Source organism: Dromaius novaehollandiae, chromosome 6, assembly GCF_036370855.1.
Source record: "Dromaius novaehollandiae isolate bDroNov1 chromosome 6, bDroNov1.hap1, whole genome shotgun sequence".
Classification (NCBI taxonomy): domain Eukaryota; kingdom Metazoa; phylum Chordata; class Aves; order Casuariiformes; family Dromaiidae; genus Dromaius; species Dromaius novaehollandiae.
In genome coordinates, this window is record NC_088103.1 from 33,646,330 (window position 1) to 33,668,262 (window position 21,933).

Consider the following 21,933-nt stretch of genomic DNA (forward strand, 5'->3'; position numbering starts at 1 on the left):
GCAGGCACAAAAAGGATGCCTCTTCTGTAACCCTGGGCCGTGTTCGTCTTGGATGTGCTTCTCATCCCTGCTTCTGGTGCACCTTCATGCAGCCCTACCAAGACTGATTGCTGGTGATTCCTGGGGAAGCTCAGTTCTCACACCCTCTCCACCCCTTGCATTCTGCCTCCAATGCTCCTGCTTACACCTTACCTTAGTGAGGGGAAGGGAGATGGGGCTGGGATCAGGCAAAGCTGTGACAGTTATTTTGGGTTGTTGTTTGACCCACTTGCCCAGTGGTAAGAGTCCCAGAAATGTGCTGTCCATTAGTGAAGACTTGTAAAAAGTCTCATGGTAGCATTGGGTGGCCACAGATGCAACAGTCTTACTATAACTTTTCCACTAGATAAGGGTTTGAGACAAACTGGAGCAACTGCAAGGTAAGTGAACCTGGGCTGGGTCCTACATGTGCCTGCTCAGTGACTTTCTAGCAGAACAGGTGGCTCTAACCTGGCTGGGTTTGTGGTGTGCAGCAGGCACATGACCAAGGTTGTACTGGAGAAAATTGGACTGCTCCAAGGATGATGGATAGGACCTTCCCTTTCCAGCAAAACTGTGGGCTGGGGTTTGGGCCAGTTTCTGCAAGGGACAGAGAGCAACAGCAGGATGGCAGGTCACCTCCCTTCCGGATGGAAGTAAATCACTTTGCAAGGCCCCAGGCACTAGGCTGTCCCCTCCCTTCACCAACTTGTGCAGGAGGTGGCATGAAGGCTGGGGGCAGTTGCAGGCTGTGTTGGCCACGGTGCTCTTTGGTCTCATCCTGCTGAATGGGCTGCAGCTAAGGTGGTCAGAGGCCTGAATGTGCCTGGGAGGACCCTGCTTAAGGAGTCAGAATCGGTTGGGGGGGATTGGGGGGGGGGGGGGGAGGAATACCTTCATCCTGTTTCGTTGAAGCTGTGTTCTTGGCCCCTGGGGGTTGGGCCCCGCTGCTGCAGCATTGCTGCCCTGCTCATCTCCCAACCCTTGTCAGGCCCCGGCTGCAGTGCTCTGCCCCACAGAGCTGCAGTTGCATCCAGCCTGGCTGCTGCTCACACCAGCTTTGGCTGGTGGTGGTCAGGGGCAGCTGAGGTACCCAGCACAGAAAGACTGGCTGACTTGCTCACATACACACTCAGCTCTCTCCTGGACTGCACCTGAACAGGCCTGCCTCACACTGAACCACCTTCCTCTTCCCCTCCTGCTCCTGGGAGCCAAGCTCACCACCAACTCTTCCCCCAACAGTGGCTGCAGGGCTGCCCTCACTGCCTGTACCAACCATGCTCACTCGCCCTTACAGCTTCTCCATCCCTTGACTGCCCTCAACCTGTGCACAGCAAGAAATAGAGGCCTTGGGGTAACATAACACTCCACATTTTGTAGGACCAGGCAGCCCAACACAATGGAGCCCCTCAGAGACTGCAGGGAAATGTAGAGATCCCAGAGGAGCCAGGGGGAGGAGAGCTCTTGCACCCCAGCCCCATCACATCTGGCTGCACTGCCTCCCCACCTCTCCACAAAAGCAGGGAGGAGACCCACTCAACCAGGCCCAGCAGCACACACCCACCTCTGCTGGGGGGTCTGAATATGTTGGCACCTTCAGAGCATTGCTAAAGAGGAGAGCAGCTTTAGGCACCAGCAGCAGAGACCACAGCTACATCCCAGGAACTTCCTACCCCCACTCAACAGCCAGACCAGGAGAGCAATCTCAGGCCAAAGATGCTCCATCTCCCAGCACAGACCAGCCAGCAACAATCCTGCATAGGCAAGACAAGAACACACCCTCTCCTTCACAGTGCAAAGGCAGGAGGCGATCAGGCCAGGACACTTAAGTTTGTATATGAACTTTATTTAAGTATGCTGGGCACCACCAGGCAACATGGTTTGGACAGCGCGCGAGGGTACAGTCAGGCAGATCAAACGAATGCAAGATTGGAGACAGCACCTTTCTGTCCTGTCGCAGTAGTTTACAAAATGGAGCACTGCTGCTTCTGCAAGGACAATGGAGGGGCTGGGGAAAGGGACAAAGATCACTGGCACTGCCTGTGCTGCCTGGGGCATGCGGTAAGTGAACAGAGGCGGGTTTGCTTCCTCCCCTTTGCATGTTGCAACGAACCAGCAAGAACGCAACTTAATTTTTTCCAACAGAACAAGGCTGAGCATTGACAGCTCTTCTTTACGTGATGGGTTCTTGCTTAAAAACACAATCTGACCTGATGGGAGTAGGTGAACAAGCAACCTAGCCTCATCTGGGAGCAAACCACCAAACCTGCCTACCTGGAGCCTCTCCAAGGCCAGCAGCGAGCCCTGAGAGCACGTTTCCCACACAGCACACTGCTTACCTACATTCACGCCAACTGACGCAGCGCACTAACGGTATCAGGTAAAGCTTCCCATCGCTGCATCTGTCAGCCCAAGCGAGCACACACCACCAATATGGCACTAAAGGGGTGATCCCAGGCTGCTCTGCCACAAGCGCATCTGCAATGCTCCCTGCAAGCCAGAGGAGAAGCCCATTTGCCAAAGCTGCTGCAGCCCTGCAGCTCTTACCCCATCTCGGCTCTTGAGAGCAACCCCAATGTGACATGGAAATGAACAGAAAAGAGGGGAACAAGGAAGAACTTCCACCAAGCAACTCTAGTCCACTGCTGACACCAGGTACTGCAGCCTAGAACTACACCCAGAACCACTACACTAGACCAAAGACTGGTAGCTAGAGCTTTCTGCTGGGTTGGGGGTTTCTGCCCCCCACCCTCTCCTTGGGACTCTGGAAGACAGCAGAGTCATTTAGAGAATCATGGTGGCTTACAAAGCAGATCGGAAACAAAGTGTACAATCAGATAGGGCTGGTTTCCAATGCTCTGCCTTGCTGGGATGGCAAGACCAACTTAGGCAGATGCTGCATGAACAGCTGCATCAGCTAACCACACTCACAAGGGAGATTGACTATTAACATTCATGGTCAAATAGAGGAAGAATTCATTTATGTATGTTCTGCCTCAGAAGAATATCTGGGCTACAGCTAGAGAATGCTTAACAGGCAATGGATTTACGAAGCTGTGAATCCAGGCAGATAATATGAAATCTCCATGTTTACCTTTAAGTCAGTTTATGCTCTGCACAGGGAGACAGACAACCATCACAACCAATGCAGGTGTCCTGCCTTTTTAGTGCACTCTTCCTGTTCTGCCAGCTAGGAGCTACCTGGCCTCTCTGTCTAGCAGAAACACAGCTCTACAGCTGGCAAGGACACTTGATACACGACCCCACCACCTTCCCCTTGCTTCAGCAGATACTGCCTGCCTGTGAAGCAAGACATGGCCAGAGAACTCCCTTAGGAAGCACAAACAGCAGTCTTTGGAGTTGGACAAGTTCATGTGTGGCTCCAAGGGGAAGCATCTCCTGTCCCCCAGCAAGACATCCCAGCATGACTGTGGAGCTGCCCCACTGAGGAAGACTGGCTGCACCAGTGGCCTGAGCAGCTCTCCGCAGCTCTCAGCCTCCTCCTTTTTCAACATGTAGGATTAACTTTGGAAGAGAAGCCACTGCGTCTGTGTGGGCTTTGAACAGCTGAGGCCTGTCTGAGCTAGGAAAAAAGAGACTCTGCAAGCTCATGTGCTGGTAACCATCAGCAGCACTAACTTCTCCATGGCAACACGACTGTTCTTCTGTTGGAGATGAAAGCTAAAAGCTGGTCTACAGCGGCATGCAAAGGTTAGCGGGATGAAAAACAGCATGCATTTAAAACAACTACTCTGAAGTAAGTCACCTTTCAGCACTGACCGGGGGTTGACTCATTGCCTCTCTTTTCTACCTCCAAGATGCACTCATTTGTTCACTTCCACTGTATAGTGAGCACCTCCACACAGGGCCATCACTGAACAACTCTACATGCAGGTGAGCCCTCTGAACAGACAGCTACGTCTCCTGTGCAGGACTGCTTCATAGACACTAGATCTGCACTCACAGACACTAGATCTGCACTCTCCTGAGCCACTGTCACAGTTGTGTGCCAGCTGCACGGACTGGCACACAACACTCCTGCTGCAGCTGCCTTCAGATGTGCCCAAGTCTCGCAATCAGACAGGGGGAATACTGATGAGGAACAGCCGCCCTGAAATCTGGCTGAACAGCCTAAGCGCCCCTGGAAATACCCTGCTGCGAGGGCAGGCTAGGGAGGGCTTGGGCGAGCTGAGGGCAGCTCCTTCCTGCAACCTGCTCCTGCAGAAACACTTCCCCAGTGGGGAGGTGCTAGTACAAATCTCCCCCTTGCACTTCTAGTGCAGCTGCAGTGATCAGACACACTCCACACCGGTTGCGGGCCTGGGGCAGCCCCCACTCAGCATCAACACACCCCAGAGCCTTTCAGGACATCTTGCAGCTTTTTCCAGGTGCAGGCATGACACCACCCAGATGTTAACAGGGACACACTAATACAGGCAGTAAGTGTTGCAACAGCATACTAGTGAAGTACAGAGGTTTACAAACCCTCCTAAACATACTGATTGGGGCTATACCATAGGCATGTCACATGTGTAAGATCACTGCATACTTCATTTTACTGTCAGGCTCTGTTTTCCACAAGTGCAGACTTTAATATTCTCTCCCTCCTCCCACACCCACTTTTTAATAATAAACGCAAGGTCTGCATTCGTGTCTTTGATGGAGGCAGATGGCTTTTATATTGAAGACTGAAAACCACTAACATATTCTAACTCTGGAGGGGGAGTCTCAGAACATCCATGAAGGATTTAAACTAAAAGCAGGTGGGTGGAAAAAAAAAAACCCCAAAAACCAAAACAAAACCTTAAACAGCTCCAAATCACAAACACACCTGTGCCCCTCTGGTTACAATGTTCACAAGAGTGGAATATGCTCTGTGTCCCCCTCTCCTGCTTAAATAACTCTCCTCAGTTGGAGTTCCTGTTACACCAATTTGGCTGTACATAGGTATAAAACTTACTAGACTGACCCCATGTGCTGCTGCCTCGATGTCTAATAGCCAAGGGGCTAAAAGGTAGGATACTTGGTTTTCAGCAGCAGTCATAAAAAAAAATGCTGAAAAAAAAAGAGCACCAAGTAATGCAAAAAAATAAGAAAAACAGAACGAAAACAGTGACACACTCCAACACAAGCACGTCTGTAGGCCTTACAATCTCTGTAGCAGCAGTAGAAGAGAAGCAGCTAACAGGTGAGTGGAAAGGCATGAGCAGCACAACAGTACAGCAGAATACAGCCACCACAACTGCTTGCTGCTCACAAAGCTGCTGGTAACACCAACGTACTAATACAATTTATTGTCCTCTCATTTAATGCATTCATAGAGAACAGCGAGACTCCCTAAAGAACAGTTACCAAGAAGTGTTGCAGGGCTGACTGGTTATTATGCTAAGCATGTGTGCTATAAATATTAGTGTTAGCATCAAACAATGGACAGCTTGGTAGCAGGTGTGCAGAGAAGACCCAAAGCATGGTTCCCAGGTGCTCTGGTCAGTATTTTGATATATCCCCAGACATTTAAATAAATAAAACAACTCTAACATTACAATGCACCTTTCCAATTATTATTTCACCCCAGAATGGATAAAATACAAGAGTCATGCCTAGCTGAAAACAGATGGTCCTTTTGCCCTGACATGGCAGGAAGGAGGGAAACACAGCCTCAGCTCTGACAGAGAAAGAACATTAGAACTCAGTGCTGTAAACCTTGGCAGATTGAGGGGAAGCACACAAGTGCCTTTGTCCCCACTCTGGGGCACTTGCTTCCAGAAGAGAAAAGTTATTTAAAACAAGGTACAAGAAAATAACCGTCTAGTACAATGACAGCTGATGAGAGATTGCTTTGTTCTACTCCATGCAATACAAACTAACTCCTATCACCAACTTCTCCAGCCGTGGTCCAGACCCACACATCAGGCTAAGAAGTTACGCACACACGTGCACACACTCATACTTACACACCAAAAACAGTGGGCGAAGGGGCTTAACTGCTCAGAATGTGCTTTCTCTTAATAAAAAAATATATTAAAAACAACTTAAAAAAATCCAATGATGGTGAAGACACTGATGAAGAAGTAAGTAGCTACAGGGCCTCAGCAACATATTTCCAGACAATGTACCCACTGGATTCAGGCAACTAAAGCCTATGTGAGCAGTTTGCAGTGGTTGGCTCCCTTCTTGCTTGCTAGGCAGTTTCTAAGGTGTTCCCTTTTGTTGGTTTTTTCTTCCTTTTTTTTTTTTTTTTTTTTAAACAGTGACAAATACGATCATAACACAGAAATTCAGGGAGTGAAATGAAAAAGGAATGGGCCATTCTTAGAGAAATTCAGACTGGTATTTTCTCCTTTCCATTAAAAAAACAACAAAAATAAAATAAAAAAAAGTTAGTAGTACTAATATAACCCTCCTGCTGCTTGTTGTCTTTGCTCAGTGACATTGGGGCATGCTGGCGCGCGCGCACACACACACACAGGCAGCTCTCAGACACTCGGACTCAGAAAAGCGAGTTTAGAACTGAAGTGAGTCTCCGGAGGAGACTGAGGACGGGTCCCAGGGCTAGAAGGTTTTTCGGTGGATGGCACGAGCTCCGTCTTCTTCATATTCCTTTTTCGAAACCCACATTTTCTTAAAGGTGTCCAGTGAGGCCAGGATGGAGCCACTGGGAAAAGAGAGGCAATATGTTAGAGGTTAAAGGAAAATGTTGGGCCTGCTCCCACTACATCTCTGCAGCAACGAGTTGTTTCTAAAGCGTAATACTTCCAGGCTTCAGTGAGGTGTCTAGGCCCCTGGTTCCCTACAGCAGAAATGCTCTCTGGACAACTCCTGGCGTTCTGGAACTGAGCTTAGTTCTCCCCATCAGCAGCAAAGATGCATACACAAGGGGAAACATGCCTAGAGCCTCTGCCCTAACAAATTTACCACCTGTGATCTTATTCTACCTCAGGCTGGATATCAAGATTAGCAATACAACAAGGAAAAGTAACAGGTCCAGCAGGAGCCTTAAGGAGGCAAAAAGTGAAGGGATTCATGGCGTAGCTAGAGACAGGCTCATTAACCAGGCCAGACTGAGCATTGCTGCACCCGGCTGATTGATGAACTCTCCTGACACACAGCACCAGAAGGGACAACACTGCGTGAGCCAACAGGCTGCAACTCCCCGGCTGTCATCCCACAGCAAGACACGTCACTGTGTGGTACGTACCCGATCCATGTGGAATATAATCTCTCCTGAGGAGCTGATATCTGGGGGAAGGAAAGGTTCAGTTAGTACTTTCCCAAGATCTAGATGGCTCCTCCTGGGATGCCGCCCCACTGGCTGACAGCTGACAAAACGGGTGTGAGCTGTTCCACCAGATACCCAGCAGGTCACCCCCAGAACAGCCTCTGTGGACCAGGATCCTGGCTCCTCTGACAGCATGACCACGAGAGCAGATACCATTGGGCTGTCCCAGGAAAGCCACGACTGGTTTGAAGCACAGGGCAGCCGTGCTCTCAGCATGGTTCTTTCAGGAGGGCCAGGGCCACAAAACTACATGCATTATCTGCGACAAACAACCAAGAGATTGCTCCTACCCTTATTTTGACGTCCTTGGGGGCTAGTTTCTTCACTTCGCTCAAGAGCCTGTCACCAAAACCTAAATAAGACAGGAAACATACAGTCTGAGCCCCTCAGCAAAGTCCCAAGTCACATCTACCAACAATGTGACAACATCCCATGCAGTCCTATTCAACTATCCCTCTCCAGGTCTCACACACAGCCCAGTCTGGGGAGACACAAAACACAGCCAGAGACACAAGAGGGATGACATGATTTTGTCCCACTCAGTCCTCTAAACACTAGCACAACAGACTATCTCTTAGCAGCATTTTGAGATGAGCAAACACAATTTTTAGGTAGGATCACAGGTATGCCAGTTTGCTCTTCCTTCCCTCCACATTCCTCCCACATACCAGCCTACAGATTGAGTGGGGAGACCAGTACCTATCTGGAGATATCCACCTATGGATAAAAGGCTGACAAGTTCTGGCAGAGGATATCCTTAAGCCAGAGGGGGCCAGCTAGGGACACGTATACCTGGCTGTTAGAGCCCTTGCAGAACCTGATAGCAAGCTGGGCTTGTCCATGATTGTCATCACTCAATCTCTTCCTCTTAAACAATGCAAGGAAGCAACCACTAAGGGGTACTCTGGGAAGCACAGCAGGGGAAGACATCCCTATTGCTGTGCTCTACAAAAGCTTGGGATCCCCACTGCTGGTGGCAATTAGACATTTGCAGTCTGATCTCTTAGCATGGAGAACTCTGACCCTAAGAATTCGCCCTCTTTCCTCACACTCTTCAGCTCTCCCATCATGAGGGGGGCAGGTGGGAAGCTGGCTTTCTGCACATGTATAGCTGACACAGCAGCAGGACTGCTGGGCTCTCTCAGGCACTACAGATGTAATGGAACCTCAGGAGCTGCAAAAAGGCTTTTAGGTAACTAGCGCTGAACAGGACTAGCAGAAATGAACATGCCTATTCAGCCCTGGCATGGGCAGAGTGATAGGAGGGAAAAGATAAAAGCCCCCCCAAGCCCAAGGAGTGATGTACAAGGGCAGAAGTGTCTTAGATGCCCAAAAGAGTATGACTAGGAATAAGAAAATTAGGGAGTGAAAAGCAAAGTCTTCTGCTGCTCACAGTGACACCCCTGAGAGAAGAGTCCCCACAGCCCTCACCACACAGAACAAGTTGGGTGATCCAGGACATCTTCCCAGTTTTGCATGAAAAAGCAGCATGACATGTCACACCCTACTGAAAGAGGAGAGGCAGGAACCTTTGAAAAGTGTAGAGCCTCCAGACAGCACGATGTTGGAGAACAGCGTTCGCCTCAGGTCCATATCCGATTTCTGAATGGCAAAAACCAGCACCTCATGGAGTCCTTCACATTCCTCCCCTATCAGGTCTGGCCGGAACAGGAGCTCCGGGGCTCGGAAACGGGCAGGGCCAATCTGCAAGAAGACAAATCACCACAGTGGGAAAGAGGGAGAAGCATGGTTCAGTTCACTGTCTATAGCCTCAAGTTTGGGCCTTTCTTTCTTAGGTGAAACTTCAAAGTAACGAAGTTCCTCAGACATTTGTACTACACCATTAGCTCCCAAGTGACCACCAGTTAAATAACTAAGGCACTGTTTCCATTTTGCAGTTGAAAGAGAGGAAGAAACTCGCTCAGCTCCATATAGCAGGTCAATGGCAAAGGAGGGAGCAGATCCACACTTGGTGCTGGAGGTAAGACCTGTATATTTTCTCCTTCGATCCTTCTATAGAAGGAGTATTTCTATGTCACTCTTCAAAGCAACTCTTTCTGGACCTCTAGGCAAGATAAAAGCCACATACAAAACTGCCACTGGATTTGCAGCGAGCTGATACCTACTCACACTCCGTACCTGATCTGCATGAAGATTTGCTAGATCAGAGCCTGCACTCAAACAGCTCAGAGTCCCCACGGTCTTCTCTATCTTTACACCCAGGACCCAGTAGAAGCGGTGATGTTTCTAATAATATTTACACTCCCCTAAACATTCTAGTGCCTCAGTCAGCAGTTTGGGATGAGTTCTGGTCTTTTAAGATAATCATTTCCACCTAGTACTGCATTAAGTTTCCCACCACTAGGCAGAGGGCTATTCTGGAAAACCTATGCTTCACATTAGCAAACTTCTGACACATGTCTTCACAAACCTCAATGGTGCTGCCATCTGGCAGGTAGTACTGAGCCTTCTCGGTCTCCAGAGTCTCATCCTTCTGGGGGTTTATTGACAGGTAACAGGCACGCTAGAGAAGAAAGAGTTGGGGAAAGGGAAATGAGAAAGACAAACCCAAATGCTTCTGAAAAAATACTTTTACTGTTACAAAAAGTAAGTTCTTTAAAAGCCAAATCCAAGTGTCCTTCTGGGAGACTAATTTCAACAGCCTTTTGTGCTGGGGAAAAAAAACTCTTATTTTGTGTTCACATCAGGAAAAACACCTTTATCTGTCTGTCACACTACAGCTCCATGTGAGGACTACAGACACTACAGACCTCCTCTCACAGCTGCTCCCCTCGTCTCCAGCTTTATTTTACTAGTTAAGAAGCTACCTCCCTCTAGACAGTTAACTATCCTGTGAACACTTCTAATCTGCTCTAGCACAGAGCAGAACAATCACTTTAATCACGTATAGACATGGGTTTAGGTAACTTTGCAATGGATTAACAGCATGAACAAAATATATTGTTACATTTCAACAGAGGAATGATAATTAATAGCCAACAGCAAAAATCTCTTAATGTGATCTAAGCTGATCACTTCCCATTGTCCAGCTATATTCTAAGTTAACAAGAAACAAAATGTTTTAACTTTTCAAATTCCTTCAGTACCCAGTATTGTTTCTTCAACAGTAAGTTTTGCTATTCCAGGTTGCTAACATTTGTGGGTTTAAAAAAAAAAAAAAAAAAAAAAAAAAAAAAAAAAAAAGCTTGCACTGACGTATGTATTAAGTGTTCCCCTTTGTACAGTAATTTCTGCTTTAGACTTTTCAACATCACCTGATTTCTTTCCTGACTTTTTTCCCCTTTTTAAAAAAATCTAGAGTAAGACATCAGAACTCAGAAATCCCAGTGTCCAGGGTCTCGGATTTGTGCTTGCTAGAGTGCATTCAGACCACGTTTACAAGCTTTCCAGAAGCAGGAAAACTGCCAATGCAAAAAGTGATGTTCATCCCCTCAGATTTGCAATAAAGTCACAAGCAGGCACCAGCATCAACAGAAATCTCCCTGCAAGCTCCAGGTTCTGATATCCTAGACATCTACAACACTTTCCCCAGCTAAAATTAACACTGAAGCAAAGCAAAAGGTACAGGTTGGAGAGGGAACATCAAGTTGTTTGCTCTCTTTTTCAGCACTCTCACTGGTGGGCACAGGCAGTATGCAAAGCAGGACCTGGCTCCCTTTCCCCTGCTCTTTGCTTCCCTAAGTGTAAAGCTCACAGAAAAGATCACACTTGTGCAGGATGTTGTGCTCAACCGTCAGCACAAGCTCTTTTAACAGCTTCATCCCCCAAGATGTAAGGGGAGTCCTGGCCATTTGTAAGCATATTATCAAAGAGTACAAGCCTCTTGCTCTGTCCTGTGAGGCCTTTTACATTGCAATTGCTGCTTTGTACAAAACAGGCTTCTTCTGAAGCAGACAGCTCTCTAGCAAGCCTCTAAGCACTGGATCTTCTGGTCCACAGATGTTGCAATATCTGCACACATCAGCTTTTTCTCTCATTCAGCAATCAGCACTTGTTGAACAGACAGCAACGGCCAGGTCAACACTACAACCCTACGAACTCTCCTGCTCCAGGCACCAGGCAGAAGCCACTCAGCTGTACCACAATGTGAAGCACAGGCACTGCCCACTCAGCACAGCCACACTGAACCTTGCAGAACAAGCCAAGTATTTCCATCATGGTCTTTTGCTGGCGGGTCACAGGCTGAAGGATAGCCTGCTAAAGCTCCCAAGCCTGGCACAGGCTGCTGACTCAGCCCAGAGGTATCTGCAGCAATTACAGCATGTGGTGGGGCCGACAGCATGGCAGCAACTGCCAGGCATCAGCACACAGCAGTCACAGCCGGGACTGATCTGAGGACTGATCCCACGTACTGGAGGCACAGATGCATAAGCAGCACCTGGTCACATGAGGCCTTGCCAAAACCAGGCAGCAACCTGCCTGTCCAAGGACTGCGATGCAGCAAAGCCACTGTGAGCAGTCACCATTTCAGGGCTACCATTCGCTGCCCCACCTGTGTCCTCCTCTCATGGCACATAACAGAAGCCAAGGTAACAGCTTTCCTAGGTATCTTAATCATGTCTTTCCAGATTGCTGCATAGCTCTGCAGTTACTGAACACTGCAGAGTCTGTTAAGAAAGGAAGCTTTTTGTAAAGCAAAAGTTGTAAGTTTTTCATGGTGGGCTGGGGGTGGCTGTTTGTCAGTTTTCCGTGGGGGAAAATAAAGATGATAGCAACTTGCAATATCTCACTTATGATCCCTACCTGCCATGGATTTTCCAAGGCCTTGCCTTGAAGAGTAACCAGGTACTAGTGAAAGGTATCATGAGACCCAGAGAAACTGCAGCACGGATAAACGCAAAACAACAGACATTGAACCACCAGCCTGTCTTCACCCCAGTGCAAACAGCCCTTCAACATGGATTAGATGTGACCTCGAGTGTAAGTCTCCCTCAAGTCAGGGAAGACAGAGGGGTAAGCTGTAGAGCTAGGTAGGCTGGCACTTCCCACTGTGTCTCAGAGTAATGGCTTCCCTGGGCAGAAACCCCTTCTCAGTAAAGTACAGAAACAGGCAGGTATGTCACCTCCTTGATGGTTTTGACAATCTCAAACTCTGAGGATGTGTGGAAGTCATAGCCTTCTTTCCGGAGATAGAGGCGCAGGAAGCGGGAGACATCACGGCCAGCAATGTCAATCCGCATGATGGAGTGAGGCATGGCAAAGCCTTCATAGATAGGGACTGCATGGGTAACGCCATCCCCGGAGTCCAGCACCACTCCTGTAGTCCTCCCAGTAGCATAGCTAGCAGAGAAGAAAACGACCAAGTCAGAACAAGCAATTCAAAATGAGCCCCAAGCATGCGGCACACCCAGGCACAGCTCAGGAAGCAGAGAATTCATGCAAAAAGGGGCTAAAAAAACCCTACTTCTCATAATTCAGCAAATTCCTGTCAACTCTTTATTACAAAAATTAAAATTGAAGTTCAGGTCTTGCTTGAAAAGGGGATGAGTTAAACATCAGTGTAGACTTCCCCGGGATCTTTGGTTCATGAGAAAATGGATTTCGAAGCAACATTTCACAAGGGCCAATCAAAGAGAAAAGGCACTTACAGACTGAGCACAGCTTGCATGGAGATGAAGAGTGCTGGCACATTGAACGTCTCGAAAAACACCTCAGCAGCGCGTTCTCTGTTCTTGCGTGGGTTTAGGGGTGCTTCTGTCAGAAGCACAGGATGCTGGTTAAAAAATAAATAAATAAATTAAATAAATAAATAAAGGAGCCATGCTGTAAAACAACCAGGAGGCACCTAAGTGTGTGTTCCCAAAAGATTTCTGCTATTCATTCACTTCAGGAACCACTGGTGCAAGATGACAGATAGAAGGGAGTAATTTCAGCTGGTGAGCTGCATTAGACTGTGAATAATTTCTAGTAAGTTGGAGGACCAGCAGGGCTCTGGTCCAGTTATGAAGAAATCCTACAAAACCTAGTCTGTGAGCAATCCTGTTCCAGAAAGGATGGACAAGATGACTCTCAATACCAAGAGTCCAGCCAGACTGCACAAAAAACAAAGACTCTAAGAACAGGTGACAGATATGCTCTTAGCAAGAGCAGGCAGAAATACTGCTATTCCACTATAGGACCCATCATTCTCATGTATTAAATAATCTCTTAATTATTTTATTTTTGGTTACTTCTCTCCAGACCACATGACTGTGGTTTTCTCCTTCCTCACTTCAAATCTGTTGAGCAGATACACCTGATACACAGGCAGAACAGGAAAAGTCTGGAGTGCCTGGCTTAGAGCAGAATCATTAAAAAGAATGTGAATAATAAGTCTTGAAAGTTAGATTTTTAATTAGACTAGAACATTAGACGTGGAGACGAATTCTGCTTGGACACCTCTTGTACAGTATCTTCTAGAAAGCGAAAAAGCCTAGTTTAACAATAGATACATTTAGAGATTCTGCAGAAGAGCACAGGAAAAGTCACAAGTCTTCCTGGAGTTCAATGGCTCCTGGTGTTATACGCACAGACGAATGAAGCCTGTGGCCATTACCTAATGAGATATCTCACCTCCTCTGAGAACGTCTGAAGCTGGTCTTTTGAATAGACATACTGCCAAATGCGCTCCATGTCGTTCCAGTCCTTCACTATGCCATGTTCCATCGGGTATCGGATTGAGAGGAGACCTCTGTGCTCCTGAGGAAACAGAAATAACAACACAGTATACTCGTCAGAGACACTCAAACAATATCATTTCTGAGTGTTACAAATATGACTTAATCTGTCTGACAGACTCACTTATTTTCAATTCCACTAAAAGACAACATGTCTGTAGTGTACAGGGCAAAGACTGAACTTTAATCACAAACACCTTTCTCAGAGAAGTATTCAGAGAGGTTAAACAAGGCCTTTTTATACTGAGTAGCAAGGTCTGGTGTTTGCAGAGCACATTCCATCCCAACAGTTTTCAAGTCATTACACAGACACTCATCAAATGGCATCTTTGTTCTACCAGCTCAGTTGTAACAGGGTGGTGTGGGGGAATGTAGTTCAGAGGGCTCACGGGAAATGAGAGACTATATGACCGTGTGCTGAGAAGAACAGGACTGCGGAAAGCAAGCTTCTTGCCCAGACTGGGGAGATAAAAGGCAATTAAGATCCAATTCTGAAGTCCCCCGTCAGGAAGATGGGGATGTAACCACACAGACTATAAAGTAGCCTAGAAAAAGGAGAGATATATATGGACTTGAGAAAACAAAATGAGACTGAGCGTAAAGGTCTCTGATCAATACTTGGGACAGGAATTTCATGACGCTTCCTGCTTCAGCTTGAACACACTTAAAAGTGAGATCTGTTCTGCTCTTCATATCTACAATGATGCCAAAGAACCACATCCCTTTTAAGCGTAACTGCTACAACTCCTTACTTAGAGCAGCATAGTGAGATAATATGGATAAGTGCAATAATCAGGTTTTCTTACCTCTGCTTTTGGACCAATGAAAATGTCCCCTTCTAAAGCACCAGCCATAACACGAACATGCTTTGGTCTGCCCACACTAGAACAGAGGCAAGAGTATTAATGCTTCTTGAGTGAGAGGCCAGATGTATTCAAGGATTAGTTATCTGCTGCTCCTCTGTGCATTGACCAGTACTTTCAGCAGTGACGGGAGGCTCTGGGGTCACTACTAGATGCAGACAGATCCAGGTTTGCTCTGTCTGAATTAATCCCCGAGTCAGCAGGACATAAGCCTGCTCAGTCCAGCCACACTTGCCCTGATGATTCAGGGTTTATTTGTCCCAGCAGTGCCTGGGGTGAACATGGCTAAACTGAGCAAGGGCCTGAGCTGGGGGATCCACATGGTGTTGTTTGACCTCAGACAGGCTTCTCAGACTAGCCATTCATAGCCCCTTACTCCACCTCACCATGCAGATGAGTCTGCATTGCTTGGAACACAAATACACTCAAAAAACCCCACCATACTGAAATAAAAGCCAGCGACTACTCAGAGTTCCTGATCCAGCAATCCTTCTTCCAGTAAAACTCCCAGAAAACTTTCAAGAGAGCTTGGCAGGGATCGAGACACCAGACCACAAACCGAAGAACTATAAAGGGCTTCACACCTCCCATCCCAAAACCTCCGATCCCAACTTTGTTTTGCTCTTTTTTCCTTGACCATCTAATGTCTCAAGGCTAAAGGATCCTAAAGCTCTGGTCGGGTACTGAGCCTGACAAAGGGATACATAATCTTTCATAATTTCTTTTTCAGAAAACCTCAATGTGCTTAACAACAGCAATCTCTTCTCCTCGACACCTCTGTGGAGCAGGAAGAACTAATTCAACTCATTTCTCCAGTTACAGCCATGGGACCATTCTTTCCAACTAAGTCAAAGAATTGGTACACAGTATTACTAAGAACTCACCAAGACCAGTGGAATACTTACTAGTTTGGAAAGCAGTATTTTGGTATTTGATCACCTGCAAAACCAGCTTTAATCACACCCGAGCCCTGTGGGAAGAACAGATAATGTTTGAGCTTATCACCCATTCAGTCATCTTTACAAGTTTCAAAAGAGTAGCAAAGTACATCACAATTGTCAGATCCTCTCCTTTTTACCAGGAATACAGCTTTCTGTGGATCTCCAAGCAGGGCTGGGGATGGGAAGGTGCCAGTTTGCCAGCTTGGCCACTAGAGGGTAGTAACCAGCACCTTCCCTGGCAGCAGGGCATCACCACCAGCATGATGACCCCAGGGTGCCCAGTACTGCTCTGTGTGCACACCAGTGCTGCCCCCAACGGACAACAAACATTCTGGTACCCAATGCTGTTGCTTATATGGAGTCCTAGGGATCCAGGAGGCCCACCAGCTCTGCAGTTTTCTGATTTATCTTAAACGCTCTCTGCGTAGAGGAGATTGTTTCATAAAGTCTAGCAACAGCAGCCAAACCTCACCCATCTGGATGGCTCCAGGGGCTACTTCTAAGAAGGGGAGGATGAAGGTTGTAGGCTTCTCAGAAGTGGCTTTGGAGAGGATGGAAGGAGGGTGGATACAGTCAGAGAAGGGAGTGGGAAAGGACCATGTGAAACGGGTTGGAGTTGAGACTAAGGAAAAGAAGTTCAGGTGGCAGACAAGCTAGATAAAGCTAAGGATGCAGGTCATGGAAACCTGATCAAAAAAAGACACTAGAAACTAGACCTGAATGGGGCCTGGAAGCAACAAAGGTCCCACTCAGACTGCAAGAGGAAAGGCTGGAGGCAGGAAAAGCAGCTGACAGGATATGGCTTGTTTGCTTGAAAGGGACAAGGAAGAAGAGATTAGGAGGCAAATTGTGTGGTACGGCAGTCAAACAGGAGCGACTCCCAGAAGCCTTCTGCAGCTTTCAAAGCAGCACAAGCACCAAACATAGAGAGAGTAAGACGAGTCGTAGAGAGGCCCTGGCAGGGCGTAAGTGCCGAGCATCTGGCCCCACAGCTTCTGTGGCTGTCGGTATCATCCAGAGGCATCCAAGGAACCCAACAATTGACATGTACCTGTGCAGATTCCTTCGCCTCCTCTGCTTCCTCTCCTTGTACAGAGAAAGGACATCTTGAAACAACGAGCAGTGCGTAGGGACACCCAAGTTCCACTGAGGAGTGGACCTTCATGGGATCTCCTCAGATAAGTCATTTCATTGCTAATCCCAAACTACCAGGGGAGCGAGCCCGTCTGCAAAAAGGGGAGCAGTTCCTTTTTATCCTGTACTGGGAGTGAAGCACATGAGTTTACATTGAAGCCAGTGACTAATGAAGTGCCTGTTCACTCTCCAGGATTCAGCAGGAGGACTGCTCTGTTTACAAAACCAGAAACACATTTTGGCTGCCCCACAGAATTTTAAAAGGACTAGCGACGCAGCTCCTCCACTGCTCTCCCCTTCTCACCACCTCCGCGGGGGTCAGCATCACTGCTTTCACTCACAGGTCAAACGACCTGCTCAGGGCCCTGCCAGACAAGCTCTGGCAACTCTTGCTGCAACGGTTTCTGATGGTGCCATCCCAGTTGCCTGCCCCGCTCCAGTGCCAGAGGTTACCAGCCAGAGCAGGTTCAGCAGAAAGGAGCACGGCCAGCCCCAGCCTCTCCAGGTCACATTCCTGCGCCTTATTTCCCAGTCATTTCCATCAGCAGCTTCAGCTGAGGTGCTGGCCTTCACATGGACGAGGCACGCTCGGCCACCACGGCTGGGGCAGTCCTGCCTTAAAACTCCCGGTGAGATTTGCCAGGTCTCATCTGTGAGACACGAGTATTAGGAACACCCTGGAAGCCACACACAGCTAGATATAAAAGGTATCGAAAGTAAACAGGTTGAATCCTTGTTCCCTGATAACTGCCTGCAGCCACGCTGGCTCCAAGGGTGCAGCCACGCTGGCATCGGGGCAGGACTACTTCCTCTGGGCAAGAAGGACTCAGCTCTGACTTCCTCTCCCAAGGTCTACGCTAACAGGCACAGATGTGACAAAGCGGTCTGTGAAGTGTTAAAAGACATCCTTTTAGACGAACTGTCTTCTGGCTATTCACTTCAAAGCAAAGTAACGACTCCAGAATACAAAAATACTACTCTGACTTTCCTTACTATAGTCTGTAAACAATCCTTATACCTGGGGGGTGGGGGTGGTGGAAATCATCCTTTGTTAAGCCTCATAGCACTGGGGGGGGGTGGGGGGGGTGGAAATCATCCTTTGTTAAGCCTCATAGCAAAAAGTTGAATCAAACGCAGCAACACAACCACATCAGAATATTGTGCTTATTGAATATCTCATTCCAGATAATGACTGATCTTGCTGCCAGCAGTCTGCTGCTGGGAAGTGGTTTCAGGGGAACAATGATGCTCCTATTTTAACAGGGCAACCGAAACTTCCTTATGTCAGGCCAAAAGTTACCCACAGTGTCCTGGTGAGATTCCCAGCAAGTTATGCATCCTTAGATTTACATATAGAAGTTCAAAGTTAAGCAAATGTGTCAGTAGTTCAGAACTCTTAGCTGGAGTTAAAGAGGAATGACTTTTTTGAATATGCCAGTAGGACAGAACTCAAACACAGTTGCACTTCCAAGTATCTGGGAATAACCCAAGCACAGCTGTTTGCTATCTCCGCACTACAAAGATCTGACAGTGCTTTCTGACCTATTCCATTTTCCTTGAAAACGTTTTACTTCTTTGAAGATGTATGTGTACTGAGTAAGGCTATTTATTATTGCCCAGTTTGAGATTCCTATAAAATGAGAGAAAAAGGCTTAAGTGTTGAAATGACCCTGGCTGATTGAAAAAGTTTAAAATAAAGATCCTTTTTTTTTTTTTCCTTTGTTTCAAGTAACCAAATACCATGAATCCTCCCTTCTGCTGGAAGTTCTGATTTATTAAAACTTAAAAGAATTCCAAAATTAACATCCTTCTACCAGAACACATCCTGGTTGGGCTTTCATCCTGTGGGATTCTTTGTTGTTGTTTTTGTATCTGAACAAAAGAATAAAAGAAGAAGAAAGAAATTACATATCAAACTTTAAGGTGAAGGAAGATAATCTCATGGAAAATTCTCAGGAGCATCTTAAAGTACCTGAATATGCCCCTTCCACTAGCTCTGTAGCTGACTCAGTTATTGATTCACTCATCTTGATGTGTTTAGGACACATTTAAATGGAAATCACCAAGAGTGTCAATCTGCTGTGTAGCACTTCTCATGGGGCAAGTACATTTCATATTCTTACAGCACTATCTTACTAGATGCTCACTTCATAAGAGCAAGAACAAATGAAAGACACAACAGCCAGCTGTTTAAAACGACACCACTCAGATGACAAAGCCAAATTCTATCCACTTTCATGTAAATGGAGACAATTCCATGGAGTTCAAGGAATTTGCACTTGCTTAGGCCACAGCTGAACCACGCTGTCCCTTAACATGTGCTTTACATTCATCATGGCTCTCAGGCCATTTGTTTCAGTGAGAGCTTCTTGGAGTGCAAGATTGGAACAAGTCTTTAAAAAAAATGACTTACTGAAAAGGAAGGAACATTAAGGTTGCATTGCAGGGAAGCTCCAAGTTCTTACTGTACATTTCAAAACTCTTCCTGTTAGAAATATGAAGCCAAGCATGCCGTTTGGTATGAGAAAATCTGATTCAGTTTTTTAGCTGCATTCCTGAATGTCCCTTTGAAACGCACTGAGATACTAGAGCAGTGCTGGGACCAGGAGGGTTTGGCTTGTTTACAAGTTCAGTCCTCATCTTCCCCTTCCCACCCTCCCATACAGATACAAGACAGGATGACATTCAGCCTTGAAAAGCTGGCTACAGCTCTCGGAGGAAAAGCGCTCATGAGGCAGCAGGAACAGCAGTACCTTCTCTGTGCAGCTTCCACTTCCCGTCTTGCCTTAACTCATGAGAGCACCAAAAATGCAACGTCACCACGAAGCTCCGCAGCTGAGAGCCTGACAGCCTTAAAGGCAGACCTCACAACAACTGCTTCATTATACCTCTTGTACAGGGAAGGGAAGGGGGGCAATTCATTTATCAGAGAGGCAAGAAGAATTATTAGCTTTTATAAGACCAGCTGATAAAACAAGAAAAGAAACAGTCTAGATTTCAGGCACACAAGCCTTCCTCAGGGCTGAAGCAGGGGCAGCAATCGCGGCACTAGGTAATGCAAGGACAGACTGAAATCAGACATGGGCTGTTATCATATGACTTCTCGCAACAAGCTCATCCTCACAATACCATTATGCCTGCAGAGAACTTAAAACAGTTAGCGAGTCACTCAGCACCACAGCAGGGTCGATATTAGTCCAGCTATTTCCAAGATCATCAACCTAACTTATTCTTTAGTCTCCAATAAAGAAGATGCCATGTTTTTCTCATCACAGCCTATTCCACTGCTTAATCTTCTCCATTAGACAGTTTTCTTTGATGTCTAACCTAAATCTCCCTGCTGCGATTCCAGAGGAAGACACAAAAAGCAAACTGTATTAGAGAGCTCGTTGTAGAGAGGAAATTGGGATCAACAATAAGGAAAGGTCAAAAGAATAATTGGCTTGATCCTAGAAGACCTACATTCAATCAGCTCATGAAGAAAAGGAATAGCTTGAGAAGTGCTAGGCTAGCAAGTCCACATGTCACGTGGCAAAAGGATTCAGCAGTAAATAAGACGATGGAGAAAGAAGGGAGCACAAGCACTGACCCTCTGAAACAGCAAAATCCGAGCTGCTGGCAGCAGAGGTCAGAAGGGAGGAGTGTGAATGTGACTCACTCTACGGAATGAGGCTCCCTCTCTACTACTCCATGCCTTCCCTCCTCCCACCCCTTCCTCCACAGTCCCTTCTCTTTCGGGAGGCCAGCCTGGACAGGGACTAATCAGAACCGGACCCAGAGATATCTCGTCAGTGTATGCAGCCACCCTCATCCACCCCATGCGAGCTGCGACGCGGCCAGGTGGCAGCTCTTCTGCGTGTTGATGAGCAGCAGCATCTGCCAGGATCGGTCACCCACGGCACCACGCCCCGCTGTCACACTACAGCTGATGCAACCCGGGCCGGGAGCAGCCCGCCCAGGGGCTCCGCCTCCTCTCCCGCAGGGCTGCGCACGCCGGGTGCCGGCAGCCCCCTGGAGCGACCCCCCGGCTCCGGGCCCCATTGTCCCCCAGGCACAAAGAGGGGCAGGGCGGGGCCACAGAGCGGGGGGGGGGGGGGAATACCCAGCCATTCCTGATGGACAGCCCAGCCAGCCAATGGGCACAGGTGCTCTTTCCAAGGGCGGGGCGGGACGCGCCCTGCTGAAGTGGGTACCAGCGGGCTGCCCGCCCTGACTGACAGCCGCGCCAGCCAATCGGGCCGCCCCACCATCCCGGGCAGCGGGCGCCACGGCGGCGGTGGCAGCGACCGCTCCCTGCCGGCGAGGGTGAGCGGCCCTCTGGCGGGTGACGGGCAGGCCCCTCAGCCAATCACAAGGCGGGGAAGGCCGGCGGCCCCACCCACCGGCGCAGCGCACCCGCTGGGCCCGGCGCCGGGCGAGGGCCCGAGGCGGAGGCCGCGCCGGGGGGGTGCCGTGGGGGAGCGGGGCCGGCAGGGCGGGGCCCCGGTGACAAAGGGATTGCCGCCCGCCGGTGCTTCCCGGCCGCCCGCCCTGCCCCTGGGGCGCGCAGGGCCCCACACTCACGTTGTCTATCACGACGGGCTGGTTCGCTATCACATCGTAGGACTCCATGGCGAGGACGCGCCGCAGCCACCAGCCAGCGAGCAACAGCCCGGGCTGCGGCGGCGCATGCGCAGAAGGGCGGCGCGCAGCCGCCTGGGAGATGTATTCCTGAATGAGCGGTACGTGCTGGGAGCTGTAGTCTCCGTGCTGCGCGGAGCCCCGAAGGCTCACGGGAAGTCCCGTCAGGAGAGAGGGCTGCTGGGAGATGCAGTACGGCGCAGGCCACGCCCGCGGGCGCCCCTGCGCATTCATTTGCTTTGAAGATGACAAACCCGCCCAACAGGAGGACAAAAAAAAAGTAAAAAAGAACCATCCAAACCCTTGAAGCTTCCTTTTGACACAACTGAAACGGAAGACGAAAAGCCCGTGGTTTTATTTTGTTCCTTCTTTGAGCATCTTTACAAGAAAAACGCAGCTGC

General features: G+C 48.3%; 1 protein-coding gene across 1 annotated transcript; it reads right to left on the reverse strand.

Annotated features, from left to right (window-relative positions):
• Window positions 1–1,843: 1,843 nt before the first annotated feature.
• On the reverse strand, window positions 1,844–21,702 carry ACTR1A (actin related protein 1A). The gene is made up of 11 exons (XM_026110349.2): window positions 21,476–21,702; window positions 15,743–15,807; window positions 14,781–14,856; window positions 13,871–13,996; window positions 12,907–13,031; window positions 12,382–12,598; window positions 9,729–9,821; window positions 8,827–9,001; window positions 7,588–7,649; window positions 7,217–7,257; window positions 1,844–6,673 (listed from the first exon to the last, which is right to left on the reverse strand). Exons 1-11 carry the CDS (start codon window positions 21,521–21,523, stop codon window positions 6,571–6,573), a joined length of 1,131 nt encoding a protein of 376 aa, XP_025966134.1. The 5' UTR covers window positions 21,524–21,702; the 3' UTR covers window positions 1,844–6,570.
• Between the last annotated feature and the right edge of the window lie 231 nt (window positions 21,703–21,933).

What these genes read in the sequence shown, in the direction of transcription:
- ACTR1A (XM_026110349.2), bottom strand. Translation starts at nt 21,523, where the DNA reads ATGGAGTCCTACGATGTGATAGCGAACCAGCCCGTCGTGATAGACAAC. An exon ending in ATGCAAGCTGTGCTCAGTCT is followed by an intron (nt 12,599 to 12,906) that starts GTAAGTGCCTTT and finishes CTTCTCTGCTAG; the next exon opens with CTATGCTACTGGGAGGACTA. An exon ending in AGGCTCTACACTTTTCAAAG is followed by an intron (nt 7,650 to 8,826) that starts GTTCCTGCCTCT and finishes TGTCTTATTTAG; the next exon opens with GTTTTGGTGACAGGCTCTTG.